At 39.8% G+C, this 22,143-nt stretch overlaps 2 protein-coding genes across 5 annotated transcripts in view; both read right to left on the bottom strand.

Annotated features, from left to right (window-relative positions):
* The window catches only part of chchd6a (coiled-coil-helix-coiled-coil-helix domain containing 6a), a 111,968-nt gene extending 95,745 nt beyond the window's left edge, over positions 1–16,223 (bottom strand). For 2 of the 4 annotated variants that reach the window (XM_051949663.1, XM_051949662.1), the window contains exons 1-4: positions 16,006–16,223; positions 14,045–14,135; positions 12,698–12,800; positions 10,346–10,490 (exon numbers count right to left, since the gene is read on the bottom strand). In XM_051949663.1, coding sequence (XP_051805623.1) covers positions 10,346–10,490; positions 12,698–12,800; positions 14,045–14,135; positions 16,006–16,089 — 423 coding nt within the window. In that variant the 5' untranslated portion in view covers positions 16,090–16,223. The remainder of the gene's footprint in view (positions 1–10,345; positions 10,491–12,697; positions 12,801–14,044; positions 14,136–16,005) is intronic. The other 2 variants (XM_022209328.2, XM_022209327.2) reach the window with 2 other exon arrangements.
* Positions 16,224–16,915: 692 nt separating this feature from the next.
* On the bottom strand, positions 16,916–21,580 carry LOC110961634 (E3 ubiquitin/ISG15 ligase TRIM25-like). The gene is made up of 4 exons (XM_022209326.2): positions 20,960–21,580; positions 20,109–20,248; positions 18,393–18,560; positions 16,916–17,815 (listed from the first exon to the last, which is right to left on the bottom strand). The coding sequence occupies exons 1-4, from the start codon at positions 21,578–21,580 to the stop codon at positions 17,107–17,109; spliced, it is 1,638 nt and encodes a 545-aa protein (XP_022065018.1). The 3' UTR covers positions 16,916–17,106.
* Positions 21,581–22,143: the final 563 nt, after the last annotated feature.

The raw sequence follows: 22,143 nt of genomic DNA, 5'->3' as shown, positions 1-22,143 counted from the left end.
TTCATTTTATTTGCTAAAACAGACACCGAGCAATCTTTCTGATACAGACATGAGATCTTGTTAACAGTTTTTTTATTTCTTGCTAAAAAAAAAAAAAAGTATATTATTGCAGTGGTATGCTATCAAGTCCCTACAGTTGATATGTGGCTGTCACAGATTTTAGCTATCCTCCATCTGGAAAAACTGACTTATGATCTGAATCATTAATCTGAACACTTCAAGAGAGTCTGGGAACCGTTGCATACTTTCCTAAAATTGCCTTTGTTGAGCTTTAACTTCTAACTACTTCCCTTTAACTATTTCCTTTTCGGGGGTACTGTATATTTTTGCTGTTGGAACTCTGTCAGATGGATAGATAATAGGTGGTTTTATAGGTCTATATAATTACTATGTGTAACGTACTGCAGCACTTGGTGTTGGTGTTACTGTCATGCATTGTTTTGGGTTTTTTTTTTTTTTTAAAGGTGTGATTTTTCTGTTACTTGTCTTGATCCATGTGTTTTTGTTGTAAATATTCTTCAAAATAATAATAATAATGATGATACTACATATACATATAAATAAAGAATGTTCCACAGTTTAATTTAAATGCATTACATGCCAAAGCACATAACAAAAATGCAAAGCTTTGTTGAGTGAACAAACCTCAAATAAGCTTCTCTGGCTCACACACAGCCCACCATATCCCTTAATAATGGAGCCCCTTCACTCTCAAGATATGCTAGTCTGCGGCCCCCTGAGCCTCTGGTCACCTCCATCCACAGACCTCCTGCAGTGGTGACTGTGGCTGTCGGGGACTATTGGTCGTCCCAGTGAGACGGATTTGCAGTCGAAAAACCTAAAAACACTAAGCAACCCACTCACAGCTCTAGATTTGATACTGGGTCCAGGCAGGGGCCTGTGTGGGGTCCCCATCCAGTGGTGCTTGTCCCACACCAGCCACTTGAAACTTTAGCCTTAGCACGGTGCAACACCATTACCTGTGTGTCTTGATAAATAGGCTAAAAAAAAAAGAAAAAAAAAAGTTGTTCAATTTAAAACAAATCTTTTCCCATCTGGTCTTCATTAAAATATTTTAAGATATCAATAATTATCCATAATGATGGCAACAAAACATTGTATTGTGATATTTTTGTCGGCTGTATCACACAGCTCTGTGTAATAAAGCCGTATTTTGTATTTTTGCGTGCACGCATTCACATGATCAAAGAGATTGCCGACATGATGAGGGCGACTTTCTGCTTATCAATGATCACAATGGATGATAATGCACCTTCTGATCTTGGAAAAGCTGTAGAATATCACCAGTGGCCCAAATGTTTGGAAATGATGTGTCATGATAATCATTTAATGGTCTGATAACGTCTGAATCAGGTGGCCATTGGGTAAATCGGGTCTTGTTTAGATAACTTTAGCCCATGTCCTGTCATTCCTTTTGTCCTGTGATAATTTTGTGGGTCATTAGTCACATTTGGTACCATCTTTTAGTCATTGTTCCCGTTTGCCTTAAAGTGATTATGTACAACCAAGTCACGTATTTATCTTTCTTCTCTTCCATCTCTTCATTCACTGCCAGTTCCATAAAATCTGTTTATTCATTTGTCAAACATCAGTCATTTTTTACGCTCCTTTTCATTTTCTTGCTTGAATATCAAGGTAATGGTTAGACACATATCGCTCTTCCCCTGTGCCATTTTCATTCTTCCTCTATATGTCAGTTCGTTCCGTTTACTCCTTGTTATTCTCCTCATCCTTCAGATTTTGTATGTTCTGTCAACCCCTCCTCTCCTCCTCATCTTTCCTGTCCTCTTTGTCTACGTTCTTGTGAAAAAGCAAAATGTTGATCCATATTATTCACTTTAAAAATCACACTGCACTATCCTCTTCTTTCTGCAATTCATTCTCCAAAAGCAACAAAAAAAACATTCCAAGTAGTCACTCCTTCCCCTTCATCGTCCCGTTGTTGCTCCTCTCTTCCACCTTCTCACGATCCTCCAGGAAATGTTAAATCACTTGTGAAGACTTCTTTTTTACTTGCCGATTCATTCGCTTCTCTTCAGTTCAATTCTACAGGAAATGCATGTCATCTTCTCTTTCGCTCCCATTCATTGCCGGCTGCTCTTCGTTCTTTATGCCAACCCTTCACAAAATGTTCAGTCACTTCTTTTTCATTCTCACATCCTTCTTGCTCCCAATTACTTAGTAAATGCTTAATCAGCTGTCAGCTCCCATTTCTCATCTTCTCATATGTTCAGCCTTCCTCATCCCTTTTTTTTTCTCCAGGCAGTACTGCATCACTGTCATCTCTTCAAACTTTTCACTGAAATTCGTATGGGCCACCTGCCAAATGTAGGTAGGTTCTGACTATGGAATTTTGTCAAAATACCACCTGCCACCTTGGCAGGTACTCTAATTTGGGAGCTCTACTAACAAAATACATTTCTATTCTTGGTAATGCAACTTTAAAATTCAAGTGCATGGTTGGACTACAAAGCAGCCGTTTTATCTTGGCATCTTGCATGACAATCAATACTTTATGATATTTACTGCCTTTTAAAAGACTAAGGAAGATGTACACTACCATTCAAAAGTTTGGGGTCACTTAGAAATGCCCTTATTTTTGAAAGAAAAACAGCTTTTCTTCAATGAAGATAACATTAAATGAATCAGAAATACAGTCTAGACATTGTTAATGCGGTAAATAACTATTCTAGATGCAAACGACCGATTTTTAATGGAATATCTACATAGAGGTACAGAGGAACATTTCCAGCAACCATCACTCCTGTGCTCTAATGCCACATTGTGTTAGTTAATCATGCTGAAAACCTAACTGATGATTAGAAAACCTTTGTGCAATTATGTGAGCACAAGAATGAAAGTATGAGTTTTCATGAAAAGCATGAAATTCTCTGGGTGACCCAAAACTTCTGAATGGTCGTGTGTGTAGTCTATGACAGGACTGGTTCCATGTGCTTCATCTAATTTTTGCCCAAGATATCCTTTTAAAGCTGCACTGAAGATCATGTTTATATAAACAGCATGTCATGTTACTGTGTTTAATGTGAACTGAGTCCTTGTTTGTGATGGATCTATAGAGAATTATTACTCAGCCCTGCAGTTCCCATCAGCTATACATGGCACATTAGTTTCTCTCCGCTGATTGTTTTGATTGTATGCTCCTCGACTATGAAGTTTTGGTCATCGAGCTCTTACCAACCTTGTTTACAAAATCTGCAAGTCTCTGGTGAAAACAGTTCCAAAGTGGAGCTTAAAACCCAAGATACATTTCCTACAAGTTGGAGATCAAAACAGAGCTAACCAGGGAGTCAATATCAGGTTTACATCCATCAGGTACTCAAAGTTAATGCTGAAGTTCCCGTGCGTCTGTTCTAAATGTATACAAGCCCTAGTTACAGGCAGTGAATCACAGCTAAACAAAACACAAAACCAACAGTTCCTTTTTGTATTCTCTGTCTAATTTAATCTAACAAATGCAGGAATCTCTGTATCTGTTCATTGCATATCTTGACAACTATATATCTGAGCAACTCTAAACTTGGCAGGCATATTGCTGGGGCCTTGAGAAAGTGCGTTATAGAGCTGAAACAGATTAGACAAATGGAGGCTGTTTTTATGGTCTTTTTGTGATGCTTTTGTGGACGTCAGTCTGAACTTGGGCTGAATGTAGATGTATTCCATGATTCTAGGCAATGCCATCAAATCCAAAAGTACAACGTCATTTGATGATCTCACATTTTGAAAGCACTGCACTACTTTTAACCAAATCAATGCAATCATATGGATACCAATATGGCAGCATGTGTAGAAAAATTCATAACAAATGCTTGAAAATGTAAACGACTATTTCTAATTGGTTGTTAAATTGCTCTAAAGTTACGTTTCCTAGCTTTGTGGACGTAAAGATAAAGGTAACACAATCCCAAGACAACTCTCAAAACAACACTTTTCACTTGTCTTTATCTGCAAGGTACTGTGTTAGCAACTACTAAAGTAAGCAACACTAAGAGGCAACACAGACTGTCTATCAGGATATAAAGGATATAAAAAGGGCCGGCTAAAATCTATTTCCTTTTCACATTTCAGCCCAAAAGATGCCACTATTAACCTGATCTGTCCGACACAGTTTAAAAAAACAGACCTTTATTCTCAGATTTTGAAGCTAAAAATGCATTGCACGAACTCAACATAAACTTAGCTGTGTTACTATAACTGAGCTATAACTCATCACATTCTCATACTTATAACAAACTGCTCTTTAACTTGATTGGTTACACAGTGATTTTGCAGGGGCTACAGAGGACAAAGAGCTGTAGATTATGAGTGATCATGCCATCTGATTCTCGAGAAAAAAAAAATGTGAACCAATCTACTCACACTTCATGTGTACGTGCATATATGTATTCATAGCACAGAAAACAGTAATTACAAGGAGCCCTCAGCATCAGGAGGTCCGGTCCTGCTCAACCGGTCATTCTGCTCACGACGCCCCTCCAGCAGCTTTCTATTAGCGGTGGGAGTATGTTGGAGTGTAGATAAGACAGGCGCTACAGCACGTCTCAACATGGGGGGAGGCAAGTGGAAGACGAGGGGAACAGGAGGAAGAGTCACGTGAAACAGGCACTGGCTGGGGTGTACAACAAGCTCTCCCCTTCCCACGTCTGTACCTCCAACCCCACACGACTCCTATCTCCAGCTCCAGGAAACTCTCAGGGTGCAATTTACCGCTTGCACTACGCTGATAATACTATCTCCAGGGCAGGACGGAGAGAGTGATGGGTTGGGATAGAAAGGAGAGAAAGACAGAGGGAGATAGACAGTGGGGGTAGAGGAGAAGAAAGGAGGAAAAGCATGAAAACGAGGGAGAGGGAACACAGCAAAGAGGTGGAGATAGAAGAAAGAACAGGGATGTAATAGGTGAAAGAGGGGGATATAAGTAGGAGGAGGCAGAGGAAGTATCACCACGGAAATTACAAACGCAATCCCAAGAACCAATTTGTGTTTGTGCAAAATGTTGCAACATGTGATTTAAGCAGAGACAAGCTTACCACACTGAATCATGGATTCACCCCGTATAAATGCATCCCCTCCCACTGAGGAGCACTCAAATGAATCGCTTTTACACAGCTTTATCACTGAACTCATGTAAAACCTAAAGTCTTCTCCTGTCAGAACTGCTGACCAAAACTCAAACTGCATCACTGCACAGAGACTACGACAGCTCCCCCTGCAGGTCAGTAGCTGGTTGTTGCAAGGAACAAACAACTGTTTTTCACCATGTGAGCTACAGGACAGATCTGAGGGGCAACGACAGCATTCAAGGCTTTTGTGATCTCTACAGTCCAGGTTAAAGTAATCAGCTGATTGCATGCTTGCTGTAATAAACAGAAACAAAAGGGGTGATTATTTAAATTAGAGTTTAGATGTGGCATTGGAGATTTGAAGAAGTGACATTCTGTGCATCACAAGTGTCTCAGTCATTCTAGTGGTCTCAGACATTCTAAACATCACCATCTGCATACCGCTTAATCCTCATTAGGGTCGCGAGGGGGGCAGAGTCTATCCCAGCTGACTTAGAGTGAAGGTAGAGGACACTCAGGGCAGGTCACCAGTCTATCACAGGGTTACATATACAGACAAACAGTCACACTCATATTCACATCTATGGACAATTTAGCATCACCAGTTAACCTCAGCATGTTTTTGGACTGTGGGAGGAAGCCGGAGTACCCCAAGAAAACCTATGCATGAACAGAGAGAACAAGCAAACTCCATGCAGAAAGATCCCAGGCTGAGACATGAACAGGAATTCTCTAGCTGCAAAGTCACAGTGCTAATCACCGAGCCACTGTGCAGCCCCCACTTGAGTCAAGTCAAGTCAAGAAATCTTTATTGTCCCCGTGGGGCAATTTTTGGTTCAGCCAGCAGCAAAAACAACAAACAATCCAGCACAATAAAATGCGATACGCAACAGTAAAATACAATACAGAAACAACAATAACTGTAATCAACTAAAATGCAATAAGATACAGAGATAAAGATAAAACCCAAGGAAAGTTAAAAAGACCACAGAGCAAAGTGCATAAAGGTGTTAAAAACCGTTCGTTATTAAAAAAAAAAAAATCATGGGTCCCATTGACCTTCTTAATCTGTCTGTCCTACATCTAGGCATTTGAAACCTACATCTAGATGGAAGCACCCTGAATCCAGAAGCAAGAGGGTGGCTAGGGTCAAACAGGATGAATTTTGCTTTTTTTAAAGATCTAGTTTTATATAGGACAGAAATATCTGTCCGTGGAGTGCCAACAATTTTGCTGCACATTTTGACTATGCCTTGGAGTCTGTTTCGGTTTTTAAGGTTAACTCAGCCAAACCAGCAGATAAAAGCAAATGTCAGGACAGACTCGAGAAAACATGAGTAAAACATATACAAAAACTTAGTTTCGATCTTTATATTCCTGAGCTTTCGAAGGAAATACAAGCGCTGGTTGGCTTTCTTCCACACAGCATCAACCTGATGCTCGAAGTAGGCTTGTCATCAATTACCGTCACAAGATAACTATATTGCTGAACTGTTTCCAAAAGTTTGACCATTAATCGACAGGGGAGCGATGACTGAAGACCAGCATTCACAAAAAAAAAAACAAAAAAAAACTTTCAGAAAAGAAATGAATAGGTACAGCATATTGTTAGCAATGCACATCTCATTTCAGGTTGCATTAGGTGATGCCAAATAAAGATCGAATTTTTAGGTAGCGAGAGCTGTGTAGCATCTTCTAAATTTGATCTAAATCTTAAAAGGTAAGACAGGCATGCAGCTTCATTATGAGCAGAAATTTCACACATAAATTCACTCCAAAGTTTAATGCGGATTTTTGACATTTAGTTCGGTTGGAGATATTTTCTACGGTTACGTTCCTGTTTTAATTTGTCTTGCACATGTGTACAACATAAAGAAAAGGTTTATAGACACGATGGCACACAAGCTAATGACACATTATATTTTCCTGCAGACGGTTTCATAATATTTCACTGATCCATAGGTGGTGATAACATGCCAATATGTACAGCAATGCAAAGTGAAGACAGGGAAGAAACACGCAGACCTTACACCACCGTTCAAAAGTTTGGGGTCACCCAGAAAATTTCATGTTTTCCATGAAAACTCAGGCTAATTGCACAAGGGTTTCTAATCATCAATTAGCCTTTCAACACCATTAGCTAACACAATGTAGCATTAGAACACAGGAGTGATGGTTGCTGGAAACGGTCCTCTATACTCCTATGGAGATATTCTATTAAAAATCAGCCATTTCCAGCTTGAATAGTCCTTTACCACATTAACAAAGTCTAGATTGATTCATTTAATGTTATCTTCATTGAAAACAACTGCTTTTCTTTCTAAACTAAGGACATTTCTAAGTGACCTCAAACCTTTGAATGGTAGTGGATGTTTGAAAATAGCCAGTTCTGAACAATACTTTGTGTCCCGCCATTCTGACTGCATGTGCAATGCAAGCTTAAAGTTCTACATTGCACTCGTGTAAGTTGAGTAATGGATCAGGATTGGCTTACGAACTATTTGTGATGTCACAAATCAGTAATACAGGTACATACCTCGGACTGCAGGATTTCCCACACATTGATGAATTTGTGGCAACCTGCCACAATATCAGGATTGCACTTCACATACTGACTTCCTGTTTTGTAAAATGTGTCAAAACTTATTTAACTGTACAGCTGTCCCTCACTTTGTCTATCTCTCTCATGATCACACTTAGCTATTAACTCTAAATCAAAATATGCATAGCAGGACAGAATGTTGGTAGCTTTAACGTGGCAAGGAAACCTCTGATTTTAACTTAAATGTCTTTACTCTAACATTGACTGTCCAGACAAGCAGTGTTGACAAGAAGCAGAGAGACGGAGTAACTTGCATGAACTGGGTCTCGATTTCTGGGGCAGCGAACATGTTATGCAACATTTGGATAACAAACTGTAACTTAGGCTTATCTGCTCCCTTTATAGCTGATAACAGCAACATGATCACCCCTGTCAGGATGCACTTCACCATGGCCGTGGCTACATGCTGCTAATGCTACTTCTCACCACACGCAAAAAGGGAGAGAGAGTTGCTCACTTTCCACAGCAAGTGCCCACTGTACCTACATCACAACAGATGACTCACAAGGCTGTCAGCTTGTAGAAGGGGCATTCTGAACAAGCAACCGAGTGTACAAATCCAGTGAAAGGGAAAGTAGGAAAGTCTTTCCTCAGAATCAATGAAGAATTGAAAACGTGATGACCTCTACAACAACTACAGCAGAGCACAGGTGTTTCTTTTTTATTCAAACTGTTTTGTATTGTTAAAGCTACCTTTCTTAACTCAAATGCCTTGTATGTTAAGTGGTGTCTACTTTTGCTGATCGGTATGCCTAGATGCTTGTAAATATCCAAGGTAAATGGTAAAACCACCTCCATAACTATGTCTTCATTATTTGTCACAAGGTAGTCCTGCACAGTAGAGTAGTGGTTAGCACTTTCACCTTGCAGCAAGAAGATCCCCGGTTCAAATCCCAACCTGGGCCTGGGATCGTTCTGCATGGAGTTTGCATCTTCTCCCTGTGCATGCGTGGGTTTTCTCCGGGCACTCTGGTTTCCTCCCACAGTCCAAAAATATGCTGAGGTTAATTGATGATTCTAAATTGCCTGTAGGTGTGAATGTGACTGTGATTGTTTATCTATGTATGTAGCCCTGAGACAGACTGGCGACCTGTCCAGGGTGTCCCCTGCCTTCGCCCGAGTCAGCTGAGATAGGCTCCAGCACCCCCCATGACCCTAGTGAGGATAAAGCAGTATATAGAGGATGGATGGATATTTGTCACAAAGTACTTAGAAATTTAAATATCTGCAGTGGAGCACCTTAGATATGTCATTATTAAAATCTCTGATTTGTGAAACCATGATTGTGCCTCCTTCCCTGTTCACCTGTGCGCCCCCACCCTCCATCATTCTACACAGTGAAGCTCAAACGTCATAATGAGGACAGAAACAACAAAAATAGTCGGCTTTGCTAACATCTTTTGAAGAAGACACTGCAGTTAGCACGAGTTTGTTATCAATACTCAAAGTGGATCCTCCACAGGGCACATTTATCGCACTTAGTGTAAAACGTTTTGATAAAAGCAGCGCCAAAAACCATGTCACGCGTTTGACTACAACACACAGGTAGGCGCACATCTGTAGGGATCAACTTATGTGACGCAGATGTGATTCTTTTGATTGTGATGTGCTATGATGCAAGAGGACTGAGAAGACACACATTATTTGACACGTCGCCTGTGGCATGGCTTGTGTGCTCAAACCTGATACACATACACTACCATTCAAAGGTTTGGGGTCATCCAGACAATTTCATGTTTTCTATGAAAACTCACACTTTTAATCATGTGTTAACACAATTCACAAGGGTTTTCTAATCTTCAATTAGCCTTTCAACACCATTAGCTAACACAATGTAGCATTAGAACACAGGAGTGATGGTTGCTGGAAATGTTCCTCTGTACCCCTATGGAGATATTCCATTAAAAATCAGCCATTTCCAGCTAGAATAGTCATTTACCACATTAACAATGTCCCCACTGTACTTCTGAATCATTTAATGTCATCTTCATTGAAAAAAAAAAGCTTTTCTTTCAAAAAAATGAGGACTTTTCCTAAGTGACCCCAAACATTTGAACAGTAGTATATGCTTTTAGAGCCTTAATCAGCTCAGTTTCTAAAAAGAGACAAAGAACAAATAAAAAGAACAATTTCCAGATTAAAGTAGCAGTGCTCATTATGTACATGTGAAGTGACTGTAAAGCACTGACTAAATTGTAAATAAATTCTAATTATTTGAATTTTCTGCTACTTTGAAGATAAATATATCCTGACAGGATGCTTTAGACTGTAACAGTTTCAGGTACAGACAGACTTCATAAGGAAACTGTGTCCTATGAAAAGTTTAAAAAAAATCCCTTTCAATGCAATGTGGATCGTTAGTGTTTTTGGTATTGACCATCTTAACTGCTATTCCAATTCTCATTTCACTTCCACATATGAACGTGAATGTGCAACGTAAAGCTGATAAACGGAGCAGCAAATTTTGCTTGGAGAGTTCTATTAGAATGTCTGTTTTTACAGAAGCAAAGTTATAAAAACTGGGACACCAAGTGACCAGTTTTTCATGATTTGACACAAGACAGGAAGCATAAAAGATCCAAGAGAGTTTACAACTGAAGTAAAAAAGATGTTTGATGCATCCATGAGTGTGTGCGCGTACCAGTTGTTTGGCCTTGTCAGCTTCCTGGCGTATGTGTTGTCTTTCCCGGCTCATGGCTTTCGTCATCTCCTCCCTTGCTGCCTCCTTCTCTCTTTGCGCCAGCTTGGCCAACTCTTCCTTCAGTATTGTCTGCTGCCGTTCATACCTTGAACACATTTAAAGTACTGTTACAATCACCGCGTGTTGCTGTCCATCTAAAAGTCTTCCAACTACAGTCAAATGCTTTAACTGTGCCTGTCCACAAGGGGGCAATGTATACCAAATTTCAGACCTGTCAACTCCATACAATATCCCCAATATGCACATAAGAGAGCATGAAAGACATCAGCGTAATTTATCATGAGGAACACCAGCATTTTTAATAACTTTTGTTTGACAATTTCCAGTCCATTTTCACCCATGTCCCACATTTACAAATAATGAAAGTCATCTCCAAATATTATCCATCCTGTAAATGTATACAAGGCTTTTTACTTTTGCTTCATTCTAACCCTAGATGCTCAAATTTAAATTAGTAACCAGTACTATTTCTTAAAATGAAGAGCCAATCAAGCCAAAAAAAAATCTGACAACTACGCACAAGCTGAAACACTCTAGACCAGGGTCATCAAACATACGGCCAAAACCGGCCCGCCAAAGGGTCTAATCAGGCCCACAGGATGACTTCGCAAAGTGTAAAAATTACAGAAGTGAAAATTAATCCCTACTGTGAAAATATTAAAAGACATTGAAAATTGTAGAATATAATGTCAGTCAGCAGCTTCAGTACAAAAGAGTTTGGTTTGGTGGAATCCTATTCTTGATGCACTGCCACAACTTTTTTGCATTTTTTATGTATAAATTCTCTATATTTACAATGCAGGGGGATAACTTAACCTTTTCTTGAACAGAGTATCATTTCAGGTGCTCAGGATTACTACACAGATGTGAAAATGAATGCAAATTTAAAATAACTTCTAGACATGAAAAGCTGTTTTGATCGTAAAGTAAAATACCACATCGTTCGGTTCCAGATACCTGTCACTTAATGTTTTGTGCCTCTGCAGATACATGGTGATCTGTAAGTTTTAATCCACAAATAATAAACCGAGGCATAATATTCTTGAAATTTCACTTATTTTTCTTTAAAATTTTCAGGTAAAAGATAGCTCATTAAATGTGAACATTTTCAGAATTATACTTTTTTTTTGCACTAAAGCAGGAAAATATTTAGAGTCGTGCAAGGTACGATGAAATCTGAAGACTATCAAGGCATTCTGGAGAGAAATGTGCTGCCTAGTGTCAGAAAGCTTGGTCTCAGTCGCAGGTCATGGGTCTTCCAACAGGACAACGATCCAAAACACACAGCCAAAAACACCCAAGAATGGCTGAGAGAAAAGCGTTGGACTATTCGAAAGTGGCCTTCTATGAGCCCAGATCTGAATCCCATTGAACATATGTGGAAGGAGCTGAAACATGCCATTTGGAGAAGACACCCATCAAACCTGAGACAACTGGAGCTGTTTGCTCATGAGGAGTGGGCCAAAATACCTGTTGACAGCTGCAGAACACTCATTGACAAATACAGAAATCGTTTAATTGCAGTGATTGCCTCAAAAGGTTGTGCAACAAAATATTAAATTATGGGTACCATCATTTTTGTCCAGCCCTATTTCATTAGTTTGTTTTTTTAAATAATTATGTTAATCAACAATTCAAAAGTGATGGCTGATTTTGATTATTTAATTTTCAATAAATTTTTATTGTTACTTTTGTGAGTTTCAAGTGATTTCAGTGAGAATTGTGGGTTTTTCCTTCTTTAACTGAGGGGTACCAACAATTTTGTCCACATGTGTACACACTATTAACCACTATTAATCATTAAACCTGCATCTCTTTAGAAAATCCATTAAAAAACAGTTCTTTTATTACTTTTCCTTAAGCCTGCACTTAGGTTGCACAAAGCCTCACATCACTGCAAAAATGAACTCATGCAATCGTACAACCAAACGAATGCAATAAATAGCTTGGTGATATTTAGATTGTAATATCCAAAATACATATCTAGTATTCTGATCCACTTCTCTTGGCTTCGCAGGTTATTTTGCAATTTACTTTTACTTTCTGTAAGTAGCTTTGCTCAATGTGAAATCATGCATGATGCCCCAAGCTCAAAATGATCCGACAGTTTCGGAGAAAGAACCACCACATCTAGATAATAAAGGTTGACTTCAAAAACATTTCTGAAATGCTCAAAGCCTTGCTGGCCTGACTTGTGAGTTTTGGCCATTGATAAGAAGTTTGACCGAGCCAAGGATTAACACGGATTTTTAGACCATATTTGTATTTATTTAATTTTCTTACACAACCTACCTCTTCTGTTCTTCTTTTGCGTAGGAGGCTGGTTTGCTGGACTGGTTACCTGGTTGGGATCGGTGCTGTGGTCGAGAGCCTGAATTGACAGGACGAGATGTACCTGAACAAAGAAGAAATGAATATATAAAGTTACAGTTCTTTAAGGAGACAAGCCATTATGAAATGCTGCCGTTTGGTGACTTAGAGATTTACTCTTACAATGCACTTTATGATGGATATTATTAAGTGAGGGGTCATGTGTTTAATGGCTGTAGGTGCACTATAAAACTGAATTAAGTATGCTCCTGTTCTGTGCAAAGCCGTTTAAATGCCAAGTGATTCAAAATTGTATCAGGTGTACTCAATTTTGTTTCAAAGATCGCAGCTCCTCTAACTTGTGTGTCACTGACAACGGGCGTATTATTTTTGGTTGTCTTCGATTGTTCATAATACTCCAGCGTTTAACTTGGAAAGCATGCAGTTATTGAGAGGTGGTAAAATCATCCTCATCCTTCAACCTTCAGGCCTCCGGTTTAGAACTCCGTTGCAGTCCATGGCGAAATCATGCGACGATCGGCGTACGTTTGTCTGTCTGTTTGCAACATTACTCAAAAACAGACTAAAGGATTTGGACGAACTTTTCAGGGAAAGTCAGAAATGACACAAGAACCATGTGATGACATTTTGGCAGTGATGTGGCTTATAGTCTGGATCCACGGATTTGTTAAAGATTTCGGTATCATTGCAAGATAGTGGCATGGCGTCACTGAAACGATGACTACAAGTGAACGCTACGTCAGCTGCCTGCTGATGATCACATGATTGCAATCCTATTGAAAATCGGCCGTTGCAGATTTACCAGGGCTTATCCGTCAGAAATTATACAAGGAACAATTGATTAAATTGTGGGGGTGTTTCCGAGTCCCATCAATTCCTGCAATTCGGTATCCGTGCATAACGTACACATGCATAACACACACCTGTGCACAGCAGAAGGTCATTTTGTTTGTGGGTATATCTATATTAAATAGCCACATTCTATAGTGCCGTGATTTCTGCCACAAATTTTTTTCAAGATTTCAGCCGTTAGAAAAGATACAACGGCTGAGTGCTGCGCTCTCTGAATGTGTTTCTTGTTGCACGTGTCTTCTAGTAAAATGTTTGTCTTCATACTGAGACAAGCTTGACGACTAAGACAAAATTTTAGATTTCCTTTTCAGGACACACATTGTGTACATAAGGACAGTATTCATACATGCCTCTGATGATATGCAAATAGCACTTTAACAAGCTGCTAGCAGCTTTTGCCTGAAACTTTTCTCCTAAGGAAAACTAGTTTTCAGGGAAGTGGAAGGTGCATGGTACCTGTGTCTTTCTGAGGGCTTGAGGTTGTTGATGAGCGCTCTGGAGGAATGTTGGCCACTCCTCTCATCCTCTGAAGCACATCTTCTGACAGCTGAGCAGAGGGACAAAGAGTAAAATTTTAAAAAGGAGCAGATACAGCATGTAATTTACAGACACAGAAACAAAAAAGAATTTAGAACCCAGAATTTACCCCAACTTTCTTAGGTCAGCTATGAAGCAAATCACATGATGTGGTGATTTTTGCTAGTTTGTATTATTAGATAAAAAATATATATATTTCTTTGTTTAAAAAAAAAACCTTTGATGCAACTTTGCTTTGAGGGAAAATACTCGAGCCTCCAAAGAAACAAAAACACTTGATGAATGAATTATTTGCATACTTGTGCATGTAAATGTGTATCCAGGAAAATGGTTAAATATAGAGACACTAAAAAACCACAAAAGGCAGCAGCATTTACTTAGTCACTGTTTCTATGACTCACAACTTTTGAATGTGCAACCAGGGCTGGGAAAGGGATTAGGCTATCTGTAAGACTCTTTGTATTTGGTTTGTGTTTTTGCAGACGCTGCAGACAGTCCTTGCATGGAAGTATCAGAACTGTAAACTTTTCACTTGTATGGTTCAATCTTTCTATTCAAGAGACTGTCAAATTTGATTACCTCTTAGCTGCAGCACTATAATTCGGCCTGAAGGTGCCTTCAATTCCTGTAGGAAATTTAGAAGTCTCAATGCAAACATAAATTTAACTGAACTCCTCTGACCACACCCATTACTGCTGAGTTTGATCTGAAGAGCACACTCCACCCATAACCACACAGAGCGTAAGCACTACAGTCACTACAGTACGTCAACAACCTCAACCACTTTAGATTTGGGCAAAAATAAAAACAAAAATCAATTGTTGTACAGTGGTATTTAAACCAAACCTCCATCCAGAAACAGAAACTGGGAAACTGTGAGGACTTTTGCTACAGAAAGTATTTACAACAAACACTGTATCTGAAAACAAAAACGCCTTCCCCTGTAAATACAATAAATTATGTTGTGTCCATGATGTGAAAGCTATCTAATGCCTGACCAACAGTGTGTGTTTAGTCATTCGTCCAAAGCAGTTATTTTCATGCTGTTCAGAGCACACTCTTTCACAGTGTTAAACATATCTATTACGCTTCTAGTGTTGGGAAAAACGTTGGTTCTGTATAAATATATATGTATATACAGTTGCGTTTCAATTTCACTGGTTGATTATCACACAAAATTCCGACAGGCAGAAAAGCACGGGAACGCAGCAGTGTCAAAAATGCAGCGAGCAGCACACCAAACCTCAGTCGAATTCTGCCTATTTTAAGCCACCTTTGGAATGAAAAGAAAATCATCCTCTGCTACAATAACATTTAGGTCGCTAAGACAAAATTCAAATTTCTCTTTGAAATAGTGACACATCCACCATTCAGCTGACATGTTCAAGTTGAGGAGCAGCAAAGTTTAACGCTCGGTTTGTCTCTTATCTGCTAGCTACACGCATTATCACTGACGCTGTTAGCAGACGCCAGACAGCATCACATGAGCTGTAAAAATTGTGATATTTGTAATAAATTGACAACTGCTAAATGGATAATATGAACGCCGAATTTATCAGAACACCCACAGAATTTATAAAATTGGTCTGTCATTAGCCACATGTTATTACTGTGCTGACAAGCAGAGCGTACTTCTATTTGCACCTTATTGTGGGTGAAGTTTTGACGTAACGAAAGGGGGGCATGTTTCATCTCGTTCTTCAACCTCCCCAGCCCCTGCATTCCGTTACATCCTTATCAGTTCAGTCCAAGTTATCAGCTCAGACTGAACTGATAACTTCATTTGCTGTGTAGCCACACGCTAACGGCTAGTTAGCGCCGGTCTTCGCATTAAAGTAACGTTAGCATGGCTTATCAAACGCTAGCTAAACTAGCATTACCTTGACTCCACGGAGAATCCTGACTCTGTCCTCATCATCCACACCGAAAGACACTTTCCTGGTCGTACTCTCTCCAGAGCCCATGCCTTCTGCTGACAGCTTTTCAAAAGTCAGGACAATGCTGCTAACATGAAATAATGTTTGTGTCCTGCCCAATGACAGAATATGTGACAGATGGGATACGGGTTGCCAGATTCTTCCAGGATCATCCCCCTCTCACAAGTATATGTGAAACACAGCATGGTTTCTTGTTAGCAGATCATTAAAGTGAAGCCAGTTATTGAAATTATTTAGGAACAATTTAGGTGCATGTGTTTTGAAGGTACCTTTAAGGAAAGCACACTGGTTGAATCACTCTTTATTTACAGATTTTCAGCCAAAACCTGGCAACCTCAGTTACACAGTGAGGCACCTTTGAATGAATGAATGAACTGTCAAGAGCCTATCATATAACCTAAGTACCATCATACTGTCATGTACACAGACAGCCATGTATACACAGACATTTTGTCAACAGAAACAGAAACAATGACCATCAAAGCTTGTTTATAGCACAAACACAAAGCATGTCTCATGTTCAGTGTACGTGTCACCATCAACACATATCACTGTTTTTACTGTATATGAGGGAAATAAAAGGCAAGCACAGTTATTCATGTACCATCCAATAAACAGACAAAAATGGAAACATACTATATATTGGTGTCTCAAGAAAAAAAACAAAGCATCCCATAAAGCCACTGAATAATGGTACACCTGTATTCATCGATATATTTCACAAAAACACCCAAATCTTGAAAGGGCAAATAAAATTTTTGTAAACAAATAATCTCACATGGTTAAAATGCTCAAATTCCATAATGCAGACATGCTATAAAGAAAATCTACACTTCTGGATCTATTCTGCCAAAAATATTCTGAATGATTATTTCCTAAAATTGTTGTGATTGTGTTACCTGTGGCAGTGAACAGCTACACAACATTACATTTCCAAGCTACTTCTTTAGAATGGCATTGCACTTGAATGCACTGGAAATACAAAAGTTCAAAAACAAAGCAAAGTTTTAGGTTCTATAGGAGATAACAAACAGTAGGAGTTGCTCACATCTCACTGTGCAGTGTGATCCAGGAGTCTGCTGTGTTTGAATGAATACTGAACGCTGGGTAAACCGGCTCCCTAAACACAGCTCTGAAGGTGTGGAGATGCTCCCTGTACTCCTTGATGCTGTGGAACGTTAACGTCCCCCCTTCATAATCCAGCGCTATCTCAATCTTGATGGGATGACCGGTCGTTTCCCTCAGGACCACATTACTGGAGGACTGACACACTGTCAGCTTGCTGTTCTTCCACTGCAACCTCCAGGACACGGAGTTGTGACCTAGACGACTGTGGTCACCACGGCGAAGGATGCTCTTGTAGCACACACCTAAGGACCACATGCTGTTGGCCCCTACTTCTACCACCCATATGTGCACACCACCTGAGAAACCCTGGCTGCACAGGATCTGAGGTGCACTCGTAAAGCGCTCTGCGTGCTCCATGTATGGCTGCTTGGTGGAGCTGTACTTGACGGTGTGCAGGTCATTGGACACCAACAAGCTGGGGTGGGCAGTGCAGATGTTGAATGTGAGCTCTAGAGGGTTTAGGAGCATGTGAAGAGACTCTAGGAGGCGAGTCATTTCTGATTTGAAGTCTTGGGTTTTGAGGCCTGCCTGAAGACGCTTGGTGTTGAGTGGAGCCTTTGAGGGGATTTTGGCAGCCACGGTCCCTGTGACCACTTTTCTCAGCCTTTGTTCGATCAGCATGAACCTGGAGAACAAAATTAGTTTCTTTATTTTTCCTCATGTAATCTGCATAAACACACAGACACATGTTTGTACATGCCATGCATTTTCCAGGATGTGTGGGAACTGATAAACACATATAGTATGTATACTACCATTCAAAAGTTTAGGGTCACTCAGAAAATGTCATATTTTCCACGAAAACACATTTTCATTCATGTGCTAACATAATCGCACAAGAGTTTTCTAATCATCAATTAGCCTTTCAACATAATCAGCTAACACAATGTCGCATTAGAAGGAGTGATGGTTGCTGGAAATGTTCCTCTGTACCCCTATGTAGACATTCCATTAAAAATCAGCCGTTTCCAACTAGAATAGTCATTTACCACATTAACATTGTCTAGACTGCATTTTATTTTTGGTGTCATCTATCTATATGCCATGGGATAGGCCTCATGTCAATGAGCAATTATGTAAACTGTCAGTTTTTCAGTGAAGAAAGAGGTATTATTTCTTTCAGTCTTTTTTAGGGAAAGGTTTTAGATTATTTAAGATACTTATTTATTTAGTTGTAAAATGCATAAATATATCTGTATTACCTGTGTATAAAGAGGCATGTGTCTGTCTCACTGAGGGCCTCTGCGGCACTCCTCTGGGCCTCCAGCAGCTGCTGCTGTTGCTCTTCCAGTACATTCACTCCAAGCTGCCAGCTTTTTCTGCGTTGCCCTCTCTCCTCCTCCAACAGCATACCCAGACGATCCCTGTGCCTGAACACAACACATCAGCAGGAGGGTTAAAAGCTCCACTGCTTTTATGTACTTCTCCTACTAACATTGCAAATAAATTGCTGGATAGAGTGAACTTATTTTTGTCATATTTATACACTGATTACATGGCAATGTAATTGGGTGTCTTTAACAATGTGTATTACAAGGTATAAGTATTTGATGGATTGGACCCCCTCATGAAAAATTGTAATAAATTTGATAAGGCCACCCTTCTTCATTTCACACCAACATCAGGTCTTTTTTTCTTTACAAATAGTTGCAAAACAGATAGCTAGCATGCAAGTGTGATAAAACAAAAATGGTGAATGTGTGAAACAATCTACATTCTAAACATCAGCATGTCAGCAATGCCATTGTGTTTGTGTTAACCGACAGACAGTGGTTTTTAGCTCAGTGCACCACTGTGCCTATACATAGCTTCAAAAACCTCTTAAAATTAAATTAAACTGAACAATATACTATATTAACACTGTAATTTTAACATTGTAGAAATATAATATCTAAAGGTGTTCTAGATAGCCTTGAACAGTCTATGCCACAGGGAAAATAAAAGTTCACGGCAGGCTAAAAATGCTGATAAACCGGATTCACATCACAAAATCCGGTTGGCTGAGATACGGTCTGTATTTTTATTTGCAACTAACTGATCCTGCTCTTCAAGAATTTAGGAGGGACTGTTGTAAACATCATGCACACATACTGTAAATTTTCCTCTTGGTAACATGACTTATGACAGCTCTAATGAAACTCTGTTCTACCATCATTTAAATGTGTGACAGAGCTGCTCGTGTTTTAAAGAACGGAGGTGGATCCCAGTTGTAAGCAGTGTAAAAAAAAGAAAGAATTCCGCTTGTATTGTCATTGCCATCCCCTGTACATTAGAGCCCAATCTGCTTCATTAGGGTAGTGATGGAGTACAGAAAAACAGCTTTTTCACAAGACATCTTGATGAGCTTATCCGCTTAAGACAGGGGTGTTAAACATATGGTCTGCGGCCCAAAACTGGCCCACCAGACGGTCCAATCTGGGCCACTGGATGAAGTGTGAAAATTCCAGAGAAGACTTAAACTACAAACTGTAAATTAAAAAAAAATAATAATCTAAACCTGTTTATTTTATAAAGATTCCTATTTATGTATTTTCCTCCACTATGTAGTTGTTTTTATTTTTATTTTATTTTATTAACTTTATTATCTTGTATGTATGGAAGGGAGGAAGTCATCCGAAATGTTATTGTACACTATGTATAATGACAAAAAGTTTTCTTATCTTATCTTAAGCAGATAGTTAATTAAATATTTTCAGAATGTACTTTTTAGCACTAAAACAAAGGGACAATTTTGGAGTTGTGGTTATTTATAGGTTGTTATGATGTCATTTTACTGGTCTGGCCCACTTGAGATCAAATTGGGCTGTAGGTGGTCCCTGAACTGAAATGAATTTGACACACCTGGCTTAAGAACACCTCGTGTTACAATGTCACATGTTCAAGACAGCATTACTACCATCACATGTGCAGTATGTTACCTGTCCACTAGTGCAGCCATACTGTCCATGACTGTGACAGCCTTGTTGACCAGTTTGTCCCCAATAGCTTCAGAAGCTCCCTGCTCCTCTGTTGTCTGCTGTAATAGACTCTCTGTCATCTGCAGTCGGCTGGAAACCACCTGCAATCACATGTTAATTAGCTTTGTGTGTGACACAATGGGATTCTTCCTACTGTGTTTAACACAAAACATCTGGAATAACTGGATGTACTTTTCTAGCAGACATTTGGAAAACCCACAGAGCGTGTTTTCACAACACACTCTCTCAAGTGTTTTTCCGTGCTGTAAGAAGAAAAGAGAATCAGTCATCTAGAAGGAAGAACTGTCTGAAGACATAACACTCTTCCCATCAATCAGGATTTTTTTTTGATTTCTGCATTCTTGTCATTCACAAGTTCCAAAACACAACGACAGTAAGCCAGATAGCCTCCAGCTACTGTCGTATTTAGTCCTCAAATGTGTCACGTTTCATTTGTTTTCCATCAGCCCCATCATCTTTGCTCAACTGCATGTGTTCTGCTTGAGAATTATTTTACAAGGGCGAAATTTTAGAAAATTCTAAAAATATGTTTGTGTGTAACAAACTGGACAGCTACCAACTTAATTTAACTGTCTATAATTTCTTTATGACAAGTTACTTTTTCCCAAGAAACATCTTGGAAAATATTTGGAAATAATTCAGAAATTTCACATGTTAAATAAAATGTTGATATCATTTCCCCATATTGTACATGACTGCAGATCCTTTGGTTAAAGTAATATAACATGACTGAGGGGGAAATATCTGTGGAATAACACTGAAGTGAATGGCAAAGACACCGTTGAAACTACCTTACTGCGACTCTCCAGCGCTCGTCTCATCTCCTCTTCGGCCGCACAGAAGGTCAGAACGTCATGGTTGTGGTGCTGGCCTTCTGCAAAGCATGTGGTGCACAGTAAGGTCATGTCAGTGGAACAAAAGTACTCAAGTGGCCGGCGATGGATGGCACAGCCCTTCATGCCCAGCTGGTTCAGTGGCTCCACCACAGTGTGAGCCCTGAAGGACTCTTTCTCCTGGTGTTTCTGAAGGTGCCTGGAGCACAATGACACCTCACACTTCAGACACGTCTTCTCGGCCAGGGACTGCTCATCTATGCAGTGGTCGCAGAAAACCGTCTCCTCTAAATCTGTCTCCGACTGCCTGTCCAGATGTGGTGCGGATGCTCGGTAACCTTCAATGATGTTGGAGAGTTTGAAGTTTCTCTGGAGGGAATCCATACCCTGATACTCCTCACGACACTCTGGGCACCGTGGAAGTATCCCACTCTTGTCTGTGGGGTCAGCAGTCATGCGGATGCAAGCTCGGCAGTAGTTGTGGCCACAGGGGAGCACTACTGGATCAGAGTAGAGCTGGAGGCAGATCGGGCAGCTGAGCTCAAGGACTAGCTGCTCCTCTGGCTTTAACAAAGACATGATGCAAGGTGATAAGACCACAAGCTTCTTTAGTTGAGTGCCAGTTATTCTGCTTCTCTTGTCGCTGTTCTCATCTCTTCTTCTCACCTGGCAAGCTTACAGGTGTGTCTACAATTACGGCACGTAATGTACAGAGCAAACAAGTAAGTCAGTAGGCTGTACTTGTCCGAATGACAGCAGGTGTATCCAGAAACGTGCAGGACAACATTCCTTTCCAAGAGGCCCTGTTGTCTGTGCTGCCAGTAATCCACACCACCATAGTGGCTGCTGTTGATGGTAAAAATATGCTAGGCAAGTCTTCAGATTTCAATATGCACAAGTTTTGGTCATTAAATTGTTTTGACTTTTGTTTTCATAAACAGGTGTAATTTTAATAGGTGTATAAAAGCTCCTCAAAGAAAGTTGGAAAACAGGCTCTGTTTGATTTAGTAGCAATGCCATTTGCTTTATTGTGGGCACATGACCTGTACATACTGCACGTGTGCTTCTCTATGCATTTGCATGCACAGTAAATGAGGGAAGCTGGTGTCGTACACACAGTACACTCTAAAGCACTGAACTCT

Source organism: Acanthochromis polyacanthus, chromosome 6, assembly GCF_021347895.1.
Source record: "Acanthochromis polyacanthus isolate Apoly-LR-REF ecotype Palm Island chromosome 6, KAUST_Apoly_ChrSc, whole genome shotgun sequence".
Classification (NCBI taxonomy): Eukaryota; Metazoa; Chordata; class Actinopteri; family Pomacentridae; genus Acanthochromis; species Acanthochromis polyacanthus.
This window is presented reverse-complemented; position numbering and strand designations above follow the sequence as displayed.

What these genes read in the sequence shown, in the direction of transcription:
- LOC110961634 (XM_022209326.2), bottom strand. Translation starts at nt 21,580, where the DNA reads ATGTCTTTGTTAAAGCCAGAGGAGCAGCTAGTCCTTGAGCTCAGCTGC. An exon ending in CGCTGGAGAGTCGCAGTAAG is followed by an intron (nt 20,249 to 20,959) that starts GTAGTTTCAACG and finishes ATGTGATTGCAG; the next exon opens with GTGGTTTCCAGCCGACTGCA. An exon ending in ACATGCCTCTTTATACACAG is followed by an intron (nt 17,816 to 18,392) that starts GTAATACAGATA and finishes TTTGTTCTCCAG; the next exon opens with GTTCATGCTGATCGAACAAA.